At 32.4% G+C, this 17,267-nt stretch overlaps 1 protein-coding gene across 3 annotated transcripts; it reads left to right on the forward strand.

The window, feature by feature from the left end:
* Positions 1 to 12,955: 12,955 nt before the first annotated feature.
* On the forward strand, positions 12,956 to 16,800 carry LOC111368465 (probable glutathione peroxidase 2). 3 transcript variants are annotated; one of them, XM_022989708.1, is made up of 7 exons: positions 12,956 to 13,080; positions 13,211 to 13,280; positions 14,206 to 14,282; positions 14,716 to 14,777; positions 14,880 to 14,998; positions 15,321 to 15,488; positions 15,615 to 15,797. In XM_022989708.1, the coding sequence occupies exons 2-7, from the start codon at positions 13,230 to 13,232 to the stop codon at positions 15,663 to 15,665; spliced, it is 528 nt and encodes a 175-aa protein (XP_022845476.1). In that variant the 5' UTR covers positions 12,956 to 13,080; positions 13,211 to 13,229; the 3' UTR covers positions 15,666 to 15,797. The 3 variants fall into 3 exon arrangements, with proteins under 3 accessions (XP_022845476.1, XP_022845475.1, XP_022845477.1); XM_022989709.1 differs by lacking the exon at positions 15,615 to 15,797 and adding exons at positions 15,845 to 15,885; positions 16,609 to 16,800 and having other exon boundaries at positions 12,966 to 13,280; XM_022989707.1 differs by having other exon boundaries at positions 12,962 to 13,280; positions 15,615 to 15,796.
* The last annotated feature ends 467 nt before the right edge of the window (positions 16,801 to 17,267 follow it).

The following is a 17,267-nucleotide window of genomic DNA, read 5'->3' on the forward strand; positions in this document are numbered from 1 at the left end:
TAATATATATATATATATATATATATATATAATCATACATCTATACGAATAAATATATATATATATATATATGGATGATTATGGACTTGTTCTATCTAATCTTCCCGAACCAAAGAGAAGATTAGTTGGTCAATTCCTAAGGGGTACAACATTGGATCAACACCAATGCACCATCTCCATGGGTCCACTTCTTCTTGCACCTTCAATTAGTTAAACTGCAACATGTATCCTATACTAGTTGGCACGTAAGCTTAAAAGAAATCGGACTCGTAGGCCCATAATAATAAGAATAACAACGGACTTGCAGGTCCAATATAATAAAGAGTTCGCAGGCCTATAACAATAATAATAACAACGGACTCGCAGGTCCAATACAATTAAGGGCTCGCAGGCCCATAAAACAAAAAGAAGTAAATCAATCATTCAACACATCTATATGGTCGAGTCCATAATCATTCATAAACATTCATCACATAAATGTTTCCTATGTATAATATCTAATATTATATGCAATTTCTCATAAATCTAGCAATTATAGTCATCAAAACTAATTCAAAATTTTGGATCGAGATAATTAAATAATTAATTAATCATATTAATTAATTAACTTAATTGGCGGGCCTATTTAATTAAAATCAAATTTTAATTAAATCCCGAATTAGAGTCCAACTCTAATTCCAAAACTATTGGGCGAAGTAATTTAATCAAAATCGAATTTTAATTAATTATTAAATTAGAGTCATACTCTAAATTTTAATTTGCATTGGGAAGTGGTATTAATTGAAATCAAATTTTTAATTAATATAATATTAGAGTCTAACTATAATAAAATGGAATTAATATTTTAATTTAAGACAAAATTCCCAAATAAAATAAAATTCAATTAAGGGTCAAAATTAAATATTTAAGTTAAAACCTAATTTTAACAAAAATATAAAAGTCGTCAAATTTTAAATAAATTTTAATTTTGGGTCAAAATTAGGGTATGGGTCAAACCCAATTAAAACATCATTTTAAAAAAAATTCAAAATTCAATTCAAAACCATTTTGAAAATTTACAAATTGACCCAAGTTTGAAATTAACACCAGACCCTTCCAAATTAAAAAAATTGCAGAACAGGTCCCCCTTTTAAAATTTGCAAACTAACCCCATTTTCGTAATTGCAACCAGGGGCCCCTAATTGCATTATTTGCAACAGAGATCCCCATCTCCAACCAAAACCCTAAAAAAAAAAAAATTTGTTTTTCTACTGTTGGCGCCGCCCCGCCCAACAGTCGGCGGGGGAACTACCGACAGTTCCCCCCGACCCACCACAGCAGCGGCCTCGCTGCCGCTTAGCAGCGCGCGCTGACGCCACCGCCCCACTGCCTCGATCCAAGAAAAAAAAACATTTTTTTTTTGTTCTTCAAAAATCAGATTATGAAAAAAAAAAAAAACTAAAAACTATATTTGCTAGATTTAGGGATGAAAATGATTAAATCAACCTTTAATTTAATCAACATGTAAATCAGTTCCTAACAAATACAAAGTTGGCTCTGATACCACTGTTGAGAATTTACTTAAACATGCACAGCGAAATTAAACAATTTCAATTCCCATTCAGGATTCATCTCTGTACTTAAATAAGAACCGTGATAAGAAATATACATTTTTCTTGATTTTGCAAACTCCTTCACGTTATTCTTTTCCAGCAACTTGAATCTACCTTCCACAGCTGTCCAATTGTCCAGCCTCCAATGAAATCTACACAGAGAATAGACTGCAACTACTAGGATTTTTCCTCTTGTGCCAGCAAGAATAATGAAAACCTTATGGATCTCAAACCCTAGCCATATATTTATATAAACCCAAACGGGGTCGGGCCGGTCCTGTCCAATGTTTAATTAATCCATTTAATTAAATCCGGTCCGTGAATTAATTAATCCAATTAATTAATTCGGGAATATAAATAAAAAATCTAATTAATTAATTTATCCAACGATTGTTAAATTAATCGATTGGCAATTTGCAATCTTCCAATTCTCTTTTGTGTGTGACACAGTAGGTTCCCGACCACGATACCTTACGACGTGTAATATTATTTTGATCTAATCAAAATTGATAAATTAAAAACCCTTTTAATTTATCACAAATTTACACTCGCCGTCCCAAATTGACATCTAGCAATGTATCAGAGCAACGCATGTGACGAAAAATGTCACGTGGTATGACAAAATCAAAACTGTTCGTTTACTATGAAATTACAATCCCTTCGTCAATATGATTCGATCAACTACGAGATGTGGAAGTGTGTCAATTTCGATTATCGATTATATCTTTCATTCTACTACTAAGTCAATATGAGTCGAAAACTCCTTTTCGACTTATATACACACCTTGGCCAAAGATTTCGTTATTGACTTAATTGACCGAAATGCAGATCACAATCTCTTACTATCTAAGAATGACGAATCCTCTATTGGTCATTCACAACCTTCATATGGTTCTTGACATACCCGAACAATATCGTATTAACGGTCCTTGGCAGAGCAACATCCAACACCGTCAAAGCATGACTGTCCTCATACAATGCACTATTATGACCTCAAGTTATAGAACCAATTCCACTACAGAACATTAGAGATTAACCACTGACACTCAGATAGTTATCCATGTGAAATCTCTTAGCGGATTTCCAATATTTTGTTCTATAACAAAACATCCACGTGTTCATTTAAGTGTCACCACACTTTAGCTCGTAAGATCAGCTACTTACTTCACAAGTAAGAAATGTCACACGTGATGGTCTAACTGTATTAACGATATCCGTATCTTATTATTACTTACGACCACGGTTTATTCAAGATCCAATCATACGTAATTTATATCTCACAATCATAACTCCTTATGATTAACAAATCACTTAAATTTGGATCTTCGGATTCTATTATTTAATATTATTTATCACAAAATTATTTTAAATAAATAATAGACCTTGCCAAAATTAAATATATTAAACATATTAAAAGCGTTTACAACCTAAATCGATTGGATCTAGGGCACAACACTTACAGGAAGTGCATTGAAGTGGATTAAAAAGGAAACCCGAAAGCCATCTTGGCATAGTAAGGTGCAGAGAATTGCCTTTACAAGCACAGTCTACCACTTATGGATGACAATGAATACAAATATTTTTAAAAATCCCAGGCCGCACTCTGAAAGCATAGTGAGACAAACCAAAACACACGTATACAAAGTTATACTTTTTTAGTATTCTCATGTCTTAGCCCATTTTGAGTCTTTAGCGTTAGATATGTAGATCTTATCATTTATACATTGTAGTCGATTTTATCCTGCAAGTAGACGAATTGTAACAAGTAGTAAAGTGAACCTTTTGAGTCCGAATTATCGTTCCCACGAGGACTATAATTCGATATTCAATTTATTATTTCTAACTTCTATTTGACAAAAATAAACGAGAACAATGATTAAAAGTGGTTTTTATTCTAACTACTTAAAAGTTCATGAGTGCAACAGAAAATAAATGAGAATTAAAATAATAAATGAGTATTAGGGCGGAACAATTTCATCTATTAGTCACCTTTACTTCTAATATCAAGATTCATAAAATCTAAAGTAGTGTTCGGTTTAATTCTTCTACGGTATTCAATTTATCCCAATATTTTGTTCTATAACAAAACATCCACGTGTTCATTTAAGTGTCACCACACTTTAGCTCGTAAGATCAGCTACTTACTTCACAAGTAAGAAATGTCACACGTGATGGTCTAACTGTATTAACGATATCCGTATCTTATTATTACTTACGACCACGGTTTATTCAAGATCCAATCATACGTAATTTATATCTCACAATCATAACTCCTTATGATTAACAAATCACTTAAATTTGGATCTTCGGATTCTATTATTTAATATTATTTATCACAAAATTATTTTAAATAAATAATAGAACTTGCCAAAATTAAATATATTAAACATATTAAAAGCGTTTACAACCTAAATCGATTGGATCTAAGGCATAACACTTACAGGAAGTGCATTGAAGTGGATTAAAAAGGAAACCCGAAAGCCATCTTGGCATAGTAAGGTGCAGAGAATTGCCTTTACAAGCACAGTCTACCACTTATGGATGACAATGAATACAAATATTTTTAAAAATCCCAGGCCGCACTCTGAAAGCATAGTGAGACAAACCAAAACACACGTATACAAAGTTATACTTTTTTAGTATTCTCATGTCTTAGCCCATTTTGAGTCTTTAGCGTTAGATATGTAGATCTTATCATTTATACATTGTAGTCGATTTTATCCTGCAAGTAGACGAATTGTAACAAGTAGTAAAGTGAACCTTTTGAGTCCGAATTATCGTTCCCACGAGGACTATAATTCGATATTCAATTTATTATTTCTAACTTCTATTTGACAAAAATAAACGAGAACAATGATTAAAAGTGGTTTTTATTCTAACTACTTAAAAGTTCATGAGTGCAACAGAAAATAAATGAGAATTAAAATAATAAATGAGTATTAGGGCGGAACAATTTCATCTATTAGTCACCTTTACTTCTAATATCAAGATTCATAAAATCTAAAGTAGTGTTCGGTTTAATTCTTCTACGGTATTCAATTTATCCATCTCGAATTCTCATTGAGCCTATTTATATAATTCAATTATATATCTCTATGCAAATCAACATTATTTAAACGAAATAATAGTTTTAAGAATTCATATAGGATCACGGCAATTAATATAGGCATCTCTACATGTTATATTAATTTATCGAATTTTAGTATGTGATCTAAACAAGAATCTGTCTTTCTACGCTATTATTGTTCACGAAATCATTGAAAATTTAAAGCATTAAGAACATGATTAAAACTCACACATATACTCATAACGAACAAGAATCTCAAATAAAAATAATAATGGGTCCCAAATAGTTTACATTGTTTGCCCTAACAAAGGATTTAGTTACGCATAATGAAAGAAGAGAGATAACAAATTATCTTAGAGTACATCACCGGATTTAGAATTAAATATGTAGAAGAAAAGGTAGATCTTGCACTTAGAATTCCTTCCTCTTCCAATTGATGCTTTACACGATAAATTTGTCATTGTTTTCTCTCTTTGAATCTCTCCCTTTTTTTCCCAAGATGTATTTCTTACCTCTTAATGTGTGGAACCCCTTAAAGTGTGAGAATTTTCGTATTTATAGGTCCGCTGCCGTGTATGAAGAATAGGATTTTCATGTGGGCCACAAAATGGGCCAAAATTTCGCTTAGGTTGTGGATTGGTGGCACTACGATGCCTAGAATGCGGCACTGCAGCATCACGTCAAAAAATAGGTGGTGGCGCTGTAGCGCCACTTTCCGAACAAACAGCACGCACTTTATCCTGCAAGTAGACGAATTGTAACAAGTAGTAAAGTGAACCTTTTGAGTCCGAATTATCGTTCCCACGAGGACTATAATTTGATATTCAATTTATTATTTCTAACTTCTATTTGACAAAAATAAACGAGAACAATGATTAAAAGTGGTTTTTATTCTAACTACTTAAAAGTTCATGAGTGCAACAGAAAATAAATGAGAATTCAAATAATAAATGAGTATTAGGGCGGAACAATTTCATCTATTAGTCACCTTTACTTCTAATATCAAGATTCATAAAATCTAAAGTAGTGTTCGGTTTAATTCTTCTACGGTATTCAATTTATCTATCTCGAATTCTCATTGAGCCTATTTATATAATTCAATTATATATCTCTATGCAAATCAACATTATTTAAACGAAATAATAGTTTTAAGAATTCATATAGGATCACGGCAATTAATATAGGCATCTCTACATGTTATATTAATTTATCGAATTTTAGTATGTGATCTAAACAAGAATCTGTCTTTCTACGCTATTATTGTTCACGAAATCATTGAAAATTTAAAGCATTAAGAACATGATTAAAACTCACACATATACTCATAACGAACAAGAATCTCAAATAAAAAAAATAATGGGTCCCAAATAGTTTACATTGTTTGCCCTAACAAAGGATTTAGTTACGCATAATGAAAGAAGAGAGATAACAAATTATCTTAGAGTACATCACTGGATTTAGAATTAAATATGTAGAAGAAAAGGTAGATCTTGCACTTAGAATTCCTTCCTCTTCCAATTGATGCTTTACACGATAAATTTGTCATTGTTTCTCTCTTTGAATCTCTCCCTTTTTTTCCCAAGGTGTATTTCTTGCCTCTTAATGTGTGGAACCCCTTAAAGTGTGAGAATTTTCGTATTTATAGGTCTGCTGCCGTGTATGAAGAATAGGATTTTCATGTGGGCCACAAAATGGGCCAAAATTTCACTTAGGTTGTGGATTGGTGGCACTACGATGCCTAGAATGCGGCACTGCAGCATCACGTCAAAAAATAGGTGCTTTTCGAACAAACAGCACGCATTCAAATTTCCTCAAATAAGTGTTAGGGTTTAACCAATGTATTTAGTGTTTTTTCTCTTTTCATGTACTTATTTTTTCTATTTTTCACTTTTTTTTATTACATTCTGTCCATTAAGCTTTTTATATGACTCCTGTAGCAAGTTTTAGGCCGATAACTCTCAAATCAGATGATTTTAGGGCACCAAATTTTAAGCACCCTTACAGACTTACTGAGCCAAGTCAAAAAGGCTTCGAAGAGAACCAATTTTTGTTTCAAGTGTAGCTTCATCTTTTATTGCATTCTAAATGACCCATATAGTGAGCTTTAGGCCGATAACTCCCAAGTCAGACAACTTTAGGGCACTAAGTTTTAAGATACCCTTGCAGACTTAATTACTCGAGTCATGAAGACTTTGAAGAGAAGTTTTTAGATTTCAAATGTATATGCCTTAATTAGTGCAATGCCCATTTTACACACATATTCAAACAAACTGATCTCCAACTTAAGACTTTTGCCTCATTTTATCATGTTAGTCTAAGACAATCCACACATAAATTTTCACACATGGAATCCATATTCACATCCGCATCTTCCTACAACTGTAAAGTCATCCCCAAACTATGCTAACTTTGGTCTAAGGATAAATAACTTACTATGGTTTAAATAAAACCTCTATGTCCAATTAAATCAACATATCTAACAAATGAATCAACTCGTTTCATCATAGTGTCAGACTCAATTTTAGTGCACGTATAATATCGAGTTTTGTAAGGTTAAACTTTAATCAATCTAGCATGCATCATATCCACAGTTCATAAATCAACACCAAATCTCAAAGTAAAACGTAATTGTAGGCCAAAATGTCCAACTCAAAAAATTTCAGGTAGGCAACCAATAATAATACACTCCCTCAAACTTAAACTAAACATTGTCATCAATGTTAAATTTAAAGGAAAAGGAGGAGGATTTCCTTGAAATATCAGTATTGCCTATGATATTGTGGTGTCTTGGTGTTGCATTTGATCGACTCCTCTTCCACATTCTCCCTCAAACTTTAGATTTGTCTCATTTTCTCCATGTCCATGTTGGTTTGAGTGTTCTGCAACGTCATATTCCTGAAAAATTAAATTTGAAAAATTTAACTCGTGGAACATAGGTTACTTAGCTCAACATCTAATAACCAATTTAGTTACTTAATGACCTAAGGGTAAATGGAATATGGGTGATGTCTCATAAATAGACTAATAAATAAACTAAAATATCCTATAACTTGAAAATAAAATAAATAAAAGAAAAAGAAAGCTTGGGTTGCCTCCCAAGAAGTTCTTCTTTTAAGTCATTAGTTAGACTTTTGCACAAAGTCTTCATGACACTTTGAATATGGCTTTGGAGCTCCTGCATAGCTTGCTTAATTTAACTTTGTTTCATGTCTCGTGCATCTTCCAAATTCATACATTTTCCTTTTGAATAAGGCATGACCTGCCTAAATCGTCTATTTCGAACTCAATCGAATATACTGCAATCTTTTCATCATCTTTAATCATAAATTCAATGAAGTTCGATGTTTACACGCTGATCCCATCTTCATTGAATGCAACTAATTCATCTGGCTCCTTCGTGACTAATTCCTCGATTTTTACATGTTCTATATCTTTAGTAGTTAGTTCCTCGGATTGTATGATGAAGAGATCCGTTGGCAAGTTATTTGGCTCGTTCAGAATTATTTGATCTTCAATCTTTTTACATCTTTGCATGATGATGTCTCCAGTCATTATTTCATTGTAATCAAAATATTCTTCATATGGATAACATTCTCTCACTTCCATGGGAGTTGCCAAATACGAGCAATTTTTAGTATAATGAGATGCACCACAGTATTCACATGTCAGTCTGATCTCTGGATAAACAATTGATTTGATGTTTAATCCCTTTGGTCAACCATCCTTACCAAATTCAATAGGCTAATCATATCCCCACCTTTTAAATTCTTATCTGATTAGGAATTCTCCAAAGAGCATGTCATCTTCATACAAGTCAGAATTAATCATTATGAAATTTGACATCTTGCTTCTTCTTATTTCCTGTTAATGGAGCAAAAATAAACAAGTAGATCAATTGAACAAAAAAAGAAGAAGATAAAAATCAAACAGAAGTAAGAAATAAATAAACCAGTATTAAAGAAAATAGTCTCTGACAACGGCACTAAAAACTTGTCGATCTTGCCCCCTTAAGCTAGTTGGTAGGCTTCCCATCTAAAAACCAGATCCCTAGGCCGGGAAAGCTACTTAAAAAGAAGCTCTCAGTAACTTTCCAACCCACGTTCTAGTGAAAGCACAAGCTTACCCTTCTTTACATCTTGTGCAGTCGATTTTATCCCGCAAGTGGACGGATTGTAACAAGTGGTAAAGTGGAACTTTTGGAATCCGAATTATAGTTCCCACGAGGACTATACTTCAATACTCAATTTATTATTTCTAACTTCTATTTGATGAAAATAAATGAGACCAATGATTAAAAGTGATTTTTATTCTAACAACTTAAAAGTTCGTGAGTGCAATAGAAAATGAGTGAGAATTCAAATAATAAATGGGTACTAAGGCGGAACAACATTACCTATTCTAATATCAAGATTCATAAAATCTAAAGCGGTGTTCAGTCGAATTCTTCTACGGTATTCAATTTACCCCTCTTGGGTTCTCATTGAGCCTATTTAAATAATTCAATTCCATATTTCTATGCAAATCAACATTATTTAAACGAAATAATAGTTCTAAGAATTCATATAGGACCGTAGCAATTAATATAGGCATCTTTACACGTTATATTAATTTACCGAATTTTAATATGTGGTATAGACAAAAATTTGTATCTCTACGCAATTATTGTTCATGAAATCATTGAATAATTGACTAGGAAATTCAAAGCATTAAAAACATGATTAAAGCCCACACATATACTCATAACGAACAAGAATCTCAAATAAAATAAATAAAGGGTCCCAAATAGGGTACAATGTTTGCCTTAACAAATGATTTAGTTACGTATAATGAAATAAGAGAAATAACAAATTGTCTTAGAGTACATCAACGGATTTAGAATTAAATATGTAGAAGAAAAGGTAGATTTTGCACAAAGAATTCCTTCCTCTTCCAATTGACACTTCACACAATGAATTTTTCGTTGTTTTCTCCCTTTGAATCTCTTCATTTTTCTCCCAAGATGTGTTTCTTGCCTTTTAATGTGTGGAACCCCTTAAAGTGTAAGAATTTTCGTATTTATAGTTCCCCTTCCGTGTATGAAGAATAGGGTTTTCATATGGACTTCAAAATGGGCCAAAATTCTGCTAAGATTACGGATTGGTGGCGCTACAGCGCCTGGATGCCGCATCAAAAAATAGGTGGTGGTGCTACAGCGCCATGGGGTGGCGCCGTGGCGCCACTTTTCGAACAGACAGAACGCACATTTTCCAGTATTTTTAGCATAACTTTATCTCCTGATATCCAATTGAGGCGATTCAAGATGCGTTGGAAAGCTAACTCAAAGGGATACAACTTTACTTCAGACATTATTCTCCAATTCGATTGTTTGTTATGTAAAAAAGGGTCTCAATGTGGGACTGAAATTCCGGAGCATAACTTTTCAGTTAGAAATTGATTTATAATCATATTTTGCCTAAATTTGATCCCTTTGACATGTTTCTTCATCCAATTGACTTTGAGCACTCTTAAATTTTCATCATGAGGTCCAACACAACTTTGGAGTATTTGCATTTTAGTCCCCGATCTTTGAATCTCTTACAACTTAACCATTTTCTCCAATTTTGCCACTTTTGTTTCTTTCTTCAATACCTTGTACCGTCGTTGAATTTTACCTATTTAACACAAAATGTAATAATTTAGATCATAATTCATTCAAGAAGCAACTAAATATTGTCATTTTAACGCTTTGAAATACACTTATCATACATCTTATATTTTGTTTTACTCAGGTATGCTCAGTGTGTTTGTACATAAATTTTAATTAATAGAATATTTACATTTATCTTAAAAAAGAAAAAATAATTGTAACAAGCCAATAACATCAGGTGGTGGTCGTGGAGATCTTGGTGGCGACAGCAGCTAGATGAAATCAAGTTGTGACTGTAGGAAATATGATGGTCCGACGGTTGCAGTCAGTGATTTGGTGGATATCTAGGGTGAATGTGGTGATGGTGGTGTTTTGATTTTAGAGGTGATGTAGATGTGGTGGTGGTGGTAGTGGAAATCGACTCATGATTGCGGGAAGATGGTGGTCCGACGGCTGTAGTCGGCGATTTGGTTTGGCAGCGGTGAATGTGGTGTTAATGGTTGTGTGGTGGGTGGAGATTGGGTGTTTCACAGCGATGGTTTTGAGGTGATGGTGTTTGCAGTGGTGTTACAGGGTGGGTGGAAGATAGGGTGCAATCGTGATGGGTTTTCTGGAGTGGTTTTTTTCTCCAGTCTAGGTACGGTGGTGATAGGTTACCTTGGTGCTAAGTGTTGTGGAGGTTTGTGATGGTGCAACAGGAGGTGCTGCTCGGTGCAGTGGATCTAGCAATGGGGGTCGACAGTGGTTTTGGTGGTCATGGTCGGGGTAGGTGGTTGTGGTCACAAGTGTTGGTTACAGATTATTTGGTTAACTGTGACCATTAAATTGGTTAATCTGTAAACAATAAATAATATATGACCAATAAAAAAGATAAATTGTGATCAAAGAATAATATGTGACCTAAAAAATTAATAATTTGTGACTGTCTAATAAGTTGTGACCTATAATATTTTTGATTTGTAACCTAAAATTTTTTTTATTCGTGAGTGAAAAATAATATGTGACTTATAAATTTTTTGATTTGTGACAAAAAAATAGGGTGTGACAAATAATTTGATAAGTTGTGACTAAAAATTAATCCGTGACTAATTAATTATTTTTTATTTGTGATCGATGAACAAACTGTGATTTACAAATTTTTCGAATTATGATCATAAAATAATGTGACATAAAATTTCTGATTTGTGACCAACAAAAAATAAGTGATTAATTAAATTATTAATCTGTGACCAAATTGTATAGATATGTGACTTAAATATAATTAATTAATTAATTTAATGATAAATAAATTTTAATAAAAATCTGATTTTTGAAGTTTGAAATTTATTTCCTTAATTTTGAAATATGTCATACTTAATTTCTTATTTATAAATTTTCTCCCAAATTAACCATATTAACCCATCAAAAATTAGATATCTTATTTCATGTATGTTTGACTAAGTTATATATATATGGTATGCTACAAGTGAATATTTGCGACAAGAAATGAATCCTAATTTTAGGATGACTGACCCCTTTAATCCAGTTCATCTAATGTCTTTTTCGGGAGCTAGAGGAAATGCATCTCAGGTACATCAATTAGTAGGTATGAGAGGCTTAATGTCGGACCCTCAAGGACAAATGATTGATTTACCCATTCAAAGCAATTTAAGCGAAGGACTCTCTTTAACAGAATATATCATTTTATATATATATATATATCAAAATAAGTAACTTGCTCTATATTTAATTTTACAAGTGAAAAAGATATATGTTAAAAACTTATTTCTTAGAAATTAATATTATTATAAGTATATATTACTGAAGCGAGCCGAATATGGATATTAAATTAATCCAATTTCTTTGGACTCTTGATATTTCATGTTGATTTTCCCACTTTAGTTGGTATAGAGAATGATGTTAATTATATATATATATATCAAAATAAGTAACTTGCTCTATATTTAATTTTACAAGTGAAAAAGATATATGTTAAAAACTTATTTCTTAGAAATTAATATTATTATAAGTATATATTACTGAAGCGAGCCGAATATGGATATTAAATTAATCCAATTTCTTTGGACTCTTGATATTTCATGTTGATTTTCCCACTTTAGTTGGTATAGAGAATGATGTTAATTTAAAATAGTATTTTGAGATCAATGACTTACACTCATTATTTATATTGTATTTTTTTGGGACAAAATTTCAATTGTTTGAAATTACAGGTTGTTAAAGTTTTTTGGTACTCGCGTATAATAAGTGTACAAATTAGATTTTATTTTATTTTATTTTATATTTTTTTGACTAGCAGATATATATCATTTGCTTAAATCTATCATACTTTTAGCATTTTATATTTTTTAAGGAAGACATCGATTTTCTATTTGATAAAAAAGTTACAAAAATTTTGTAGAATATCATAGAGTTGACGTCACCTTGTTCTGCCCCTATCCTCCGAGTACACACAACATTTTGTTACAAGGTAGCATTAAATGGCTGTGCACGGAAATGATCATTTTCCCAAATGAAACGTTGATATAGTTTTGCTTTTGTCAAAATTCAAAGATTGGTCTAAAAAAACACAAAATGTGAATACGATAAGGGCCAAAAATTCAAAAAAGGCTTTTATGCATTATTCTATCAATAGAAGGTAGTGTAGTCAAAACAGGACCCATAATTTGAGTTTTTAATTGATTCTCCGTAAGCTCTTCTAGAAACATGTCAAAATGTTTACTCCAATCATTTAGTAGATGTATTTCTTTCAACTACCAACGGCGCTGGCGGATGAAGTAAACATCACATGACATCCCGTAGTCCCGTTTCTCCAGCAAAGCTTTGAATTTATATACCCAAGTTGAATATAAATTTCTCGAGTTTTATAATCTTGGATTATTGGGCATCTCTTAGCGTTTTTGGAATTGCCTTACTGTTTTATTACAGATATCAAGTTGCTGATACTATGTCTGAACAAGAACAAGCCCCAAAATCCATTTACGATTTCACTGTCAAGGTATGGGTGTAATTAATTCAATCGAAGATTTTTTGGTTCTGCTTTTGATCGTGGTTTTATTTTGAAAGAAAAATTTATAACTCTTAGGCCGCGTTTGTTTTTTATTTTCGCGAGAATGAGAATGGAAAATATAGTTGTTAAGAGAAAGAATGGTATGAATTGAAATCTTGAAAACACATAATTTCTGTAATTTTCCCAAAATCCAAATGGGATTCAGCCCAACCAAACCCTAACCTACTCATCACTGCCACACCGTCAATCATCATTGTCGACACCAATGGAGATACTCAAATATTTATAAATTAAATTCCTTTGTATTATTTTCTAATTTTTTCTTTGCACAAAACCCTAAATTTGTTATAATCTATGTCAATTTTCGATGATTTTTACAATTTTGATCGATTATAGGCAACTTTACATAGTAAATATGTGATTTCTGTTGAACTTTTGTTGATTTCTCTTGCACGTATGATAATGAAACAAAGAAAATTATTTCAAGGTCATAATTGCAGTTCCTTAATGTCAACACCATTGTTAAAGTGAACAACTGTTGGTTCTTTCCATCAGCAAATGATTATATAATTATGTAAGCAATTAACAATTTCAATTGTGAATTTTTGTATTGTTGACGGCTTCTTTATTTTAATATATTTGTTAGTTATGAATTAAACAACAAAATTTTAGATCAGTCCAATTGATGACAAGTTCTCGTTACACTAGTTCTCATCAATACATCAGTAATATTTTTTGTCTAGTTGTTAATAATTTTTGTTGATTTTGCTCAACTTTGGAGTTCCATTCCAAAAAGGGATCTGATTTCTAATTTTGCATTTCCCCCTTCCAAGATCTTCCAAGATTTGACTTTATTAGTGTTCTTTGCCAAGATTCTATTGCATACCTGGATTTTCATTAAATTAAAGAACAGGATATTCATGGAGACGATGTGCCGCTGAGCTCTTACGAGGGGAAGGTTCTTCTCATAGTGAACGTTGCTTCTAAATGGTACGTGAAAAGCAACATGGTTGGCTGTTTGTCTAAGCGTAGAAGTAACTTCTTTAGAAAGGTTTGTCTCGACATAATTTTTCAAAAGAATTACTTTTAAGCCCCCGTTTGGCCTCATTATTTGGATTTATGATGGGGGGAATATTATTTTTTTGAAGATTGTGTGGTTGAAAAGTTTTCGATTTGAATGTGATATTATTTTATTGAAAATTGTGTGGTTGAAAGTAGGAAAAAGAAAAAATTAAATTAAATTGAAGAATTTTAAAGGGGCCAAACGGGGGCTAAGTAAGTTTTGTTTGGTTAATTTAATTTCAAGTTTCTCCGAGTGCTTTTCTCCTTATCTATGCCTATTCTTCGTCTTGTATAAGTTAAAAAATGTAATAATTTAAATCTGCTGAACCTTAGTGCGTGCTCTGTATCTCCCTCTTTACAGTGGTTTAACACAGTCAAATTACAAAGAATTGAACATTTTGTACGAGAAGTACAGGGACCAAGGTTTGTTAACCATTCTTGTGTGACATTTTTAAGGCTAATGCCTATTTATCTTCTCTTGGTAACTTTCTGAGGTCATCAAGCCAATGCTGAATTCTTTCTCAGGTTTTGAAATTCTAGCATTTCCTTGCAATCAGTTTGCTTGGCAAGAACCTGGAACTAATGAGGAAATTCAGGAAACTGCATGCACTAGATTTAAGGCAGAATTCCCAATATTTGACAAGGTATTTCTTTTCAAGAAATTTTGAAATTGGTTACATTATTCATGATATGTGACCCTTGTAAATGCTTGAAACTTTAGTCTTGTGGGAATTTATGCCAATGGCTACTTGAAGACGTACAGTAAGAAAAATGTAAATTTTCCACAACATGCATTGAAAATTTGTCACTCGAAAGAAAGTTTGATTTACTTACCATGCTCAGCCAAACATTCTCTATGTTGTTCCCCGTCTATGCTGCTTCTGAGTTCTGATATTGCTATAGACTCTTCGCTCAAGGAATACACTCGATGAAACTTTTGATGGAATAACTTCTATGATATTATAGATTGAGGTCAATGGAAAGAATGCTGCACCCCTCTACAAGTTCTTAAAGTCGGAAAAGGGTGGATTATTTGTAGATGCAATCAAATGGAATTTTACAAAGTTTCTCGTGAACAGAGAAGGAAAAGTTGTGGAGAGATACGCTCCTAGGACGTCTCCTCTACAAATTGAGGTAGGACTATTTTTATTTCTTTCCTTTATTCTTGTTATTTTTCTAGAGCTGTGAAGCGGTCTGTGCCAGGCACCACCCTTTGGCCTGGCCCAACAGTGGTTTAATTTTATGTTTTTGTGAAAAAAGATAAAGATTCAGTCGGAGGTCTGGAGAGCCAGACCGGCACGGCCTTGCTAGATCTTGGCCAGGCCATTTACAACATGGAAAAGAAATTAGGAATCAAAGATGGGGTTTGACAACGCTCAAGATATTTTTGAATTTCTTCAATGTGAATTTTGAATCTCAAAACACTCATTAGCAGGTGTAATTATATGTGGTTGATTATTTTACTTCTTCCATTTCTCTTTCTTTTGCAGGAAGATATAAAGAAGCTTTTGGGATCTTCTTGAGAACCCAAGTACACTACCTGCCTTGTTTCCCTTTTCTTTATCGTTATGTTTATATGCTAGTCATTTTCATTAATTTATGAAAAAGAAAAGTAATATTGCTTTTGTTGAAATACGGAGTTGACAAATTGTCATGTGTAGATCGAAATACGCTCAAATTTTTTAGCGAAGTGTATGTTAAAATGTAATAAAGGCTTCATTAACCTTTAGAACTAAGGACAAGTCTACATGTACTCACACTTTTTACAAAATGGTTTACTCACTACTCATAACAAAGGGTGGGGATCACAAGTCGTCATTTTTAAAATTCACCTGGGACCCGCACATATGTAAGAGTGAGTGAAAGATTTTGTGCACTAAAGCTTGTACATATCTATTTATCCTAGAAATAAAGTTTACTTTCTCACTTGCACTGCACATTTACACATTAGGTTAATGTATTCCCTAAAAAAATATTTTCTCCATGTAAAAAGAGGAGTTTAAAGGCAACAAACTGAACAAAACCAAGAACATTTATTACCTTTGTTGCTTCTTGATTTTCCCTTCAATGAACATATTTTATAGCTTGTTTGATAAGATAGACTGTCCAGTATTGTGTATTGTTCAAAAAGCAACTCGAATCATCTGTCATACTTCCGAATCCTGATCAGTACAGCCTATCAAAAATGTGGTGATGGTTTGATGTATATCTGCTGATTATATATTCTTCCCTTATCTTTTCTGCGGCCTTGCAGGACTTAATGATCCCATCTAAAAATTTCAAGGGTTCGAGTCTTGCTGCTGCATATTTGTTGGTCATAGATTGAATTACTAAGCTATGCAACTCTCTTTCATGTTGTCAATTACAAATAATGTGTAATAAATGGATCAGTATATATTATATAATAAATCTGCAATCTGAATCATAACTAATTTATTTTCGTTTTTTCTTTTGTTTTGGACCAAAAATAAAATAAAATTACATATTGTTCTAGACTATGTCCCTGTTTGACCCCCATTTCTCGAAACTCATTTTTTATAAAATTCAATTTCAATCACATGTTTCTTTTTTTTCTTCCTTTTTTTTAGCGTAAAAAAGACTTTTATCAACTTTTCAGTCACACATTTCACCAACTTTTATCAAAATTACCAGTAATCTAATTTTTATTAGAACCAAATAGGGGCTATATTTTTCCTTTCAAACTAAATTTCAAAGCTCAAAACTATAAGGTGTTATATCAAAATTATTTGGCAAATTTAGTAAATTTATCTAAGGGTAGAATTATTTTGCATATTAAACTTCTCTCAATGATGCTCAAGATGGATAATAGAGAACTCGAAAAACTATTAGTAGAGAAGAGGCTATGAATCCATTAGTCTTCCTCCCTTCATACTCCAAATCAAATAAATTTTT

This window comes from Olea europaea, chromosome 19, assembly GCF_002742605.1.
Source record: "Olea europaea var. sylvestris chromosome 19, O_europaea_v1, whole genome shotgun sequence".
Lineage (NCBI taxonomy): Eukaryota > Viridiplantae > Streptophyta > Magnoliopsida > Lamiales > Oleaceae > Olea > Olea europaea.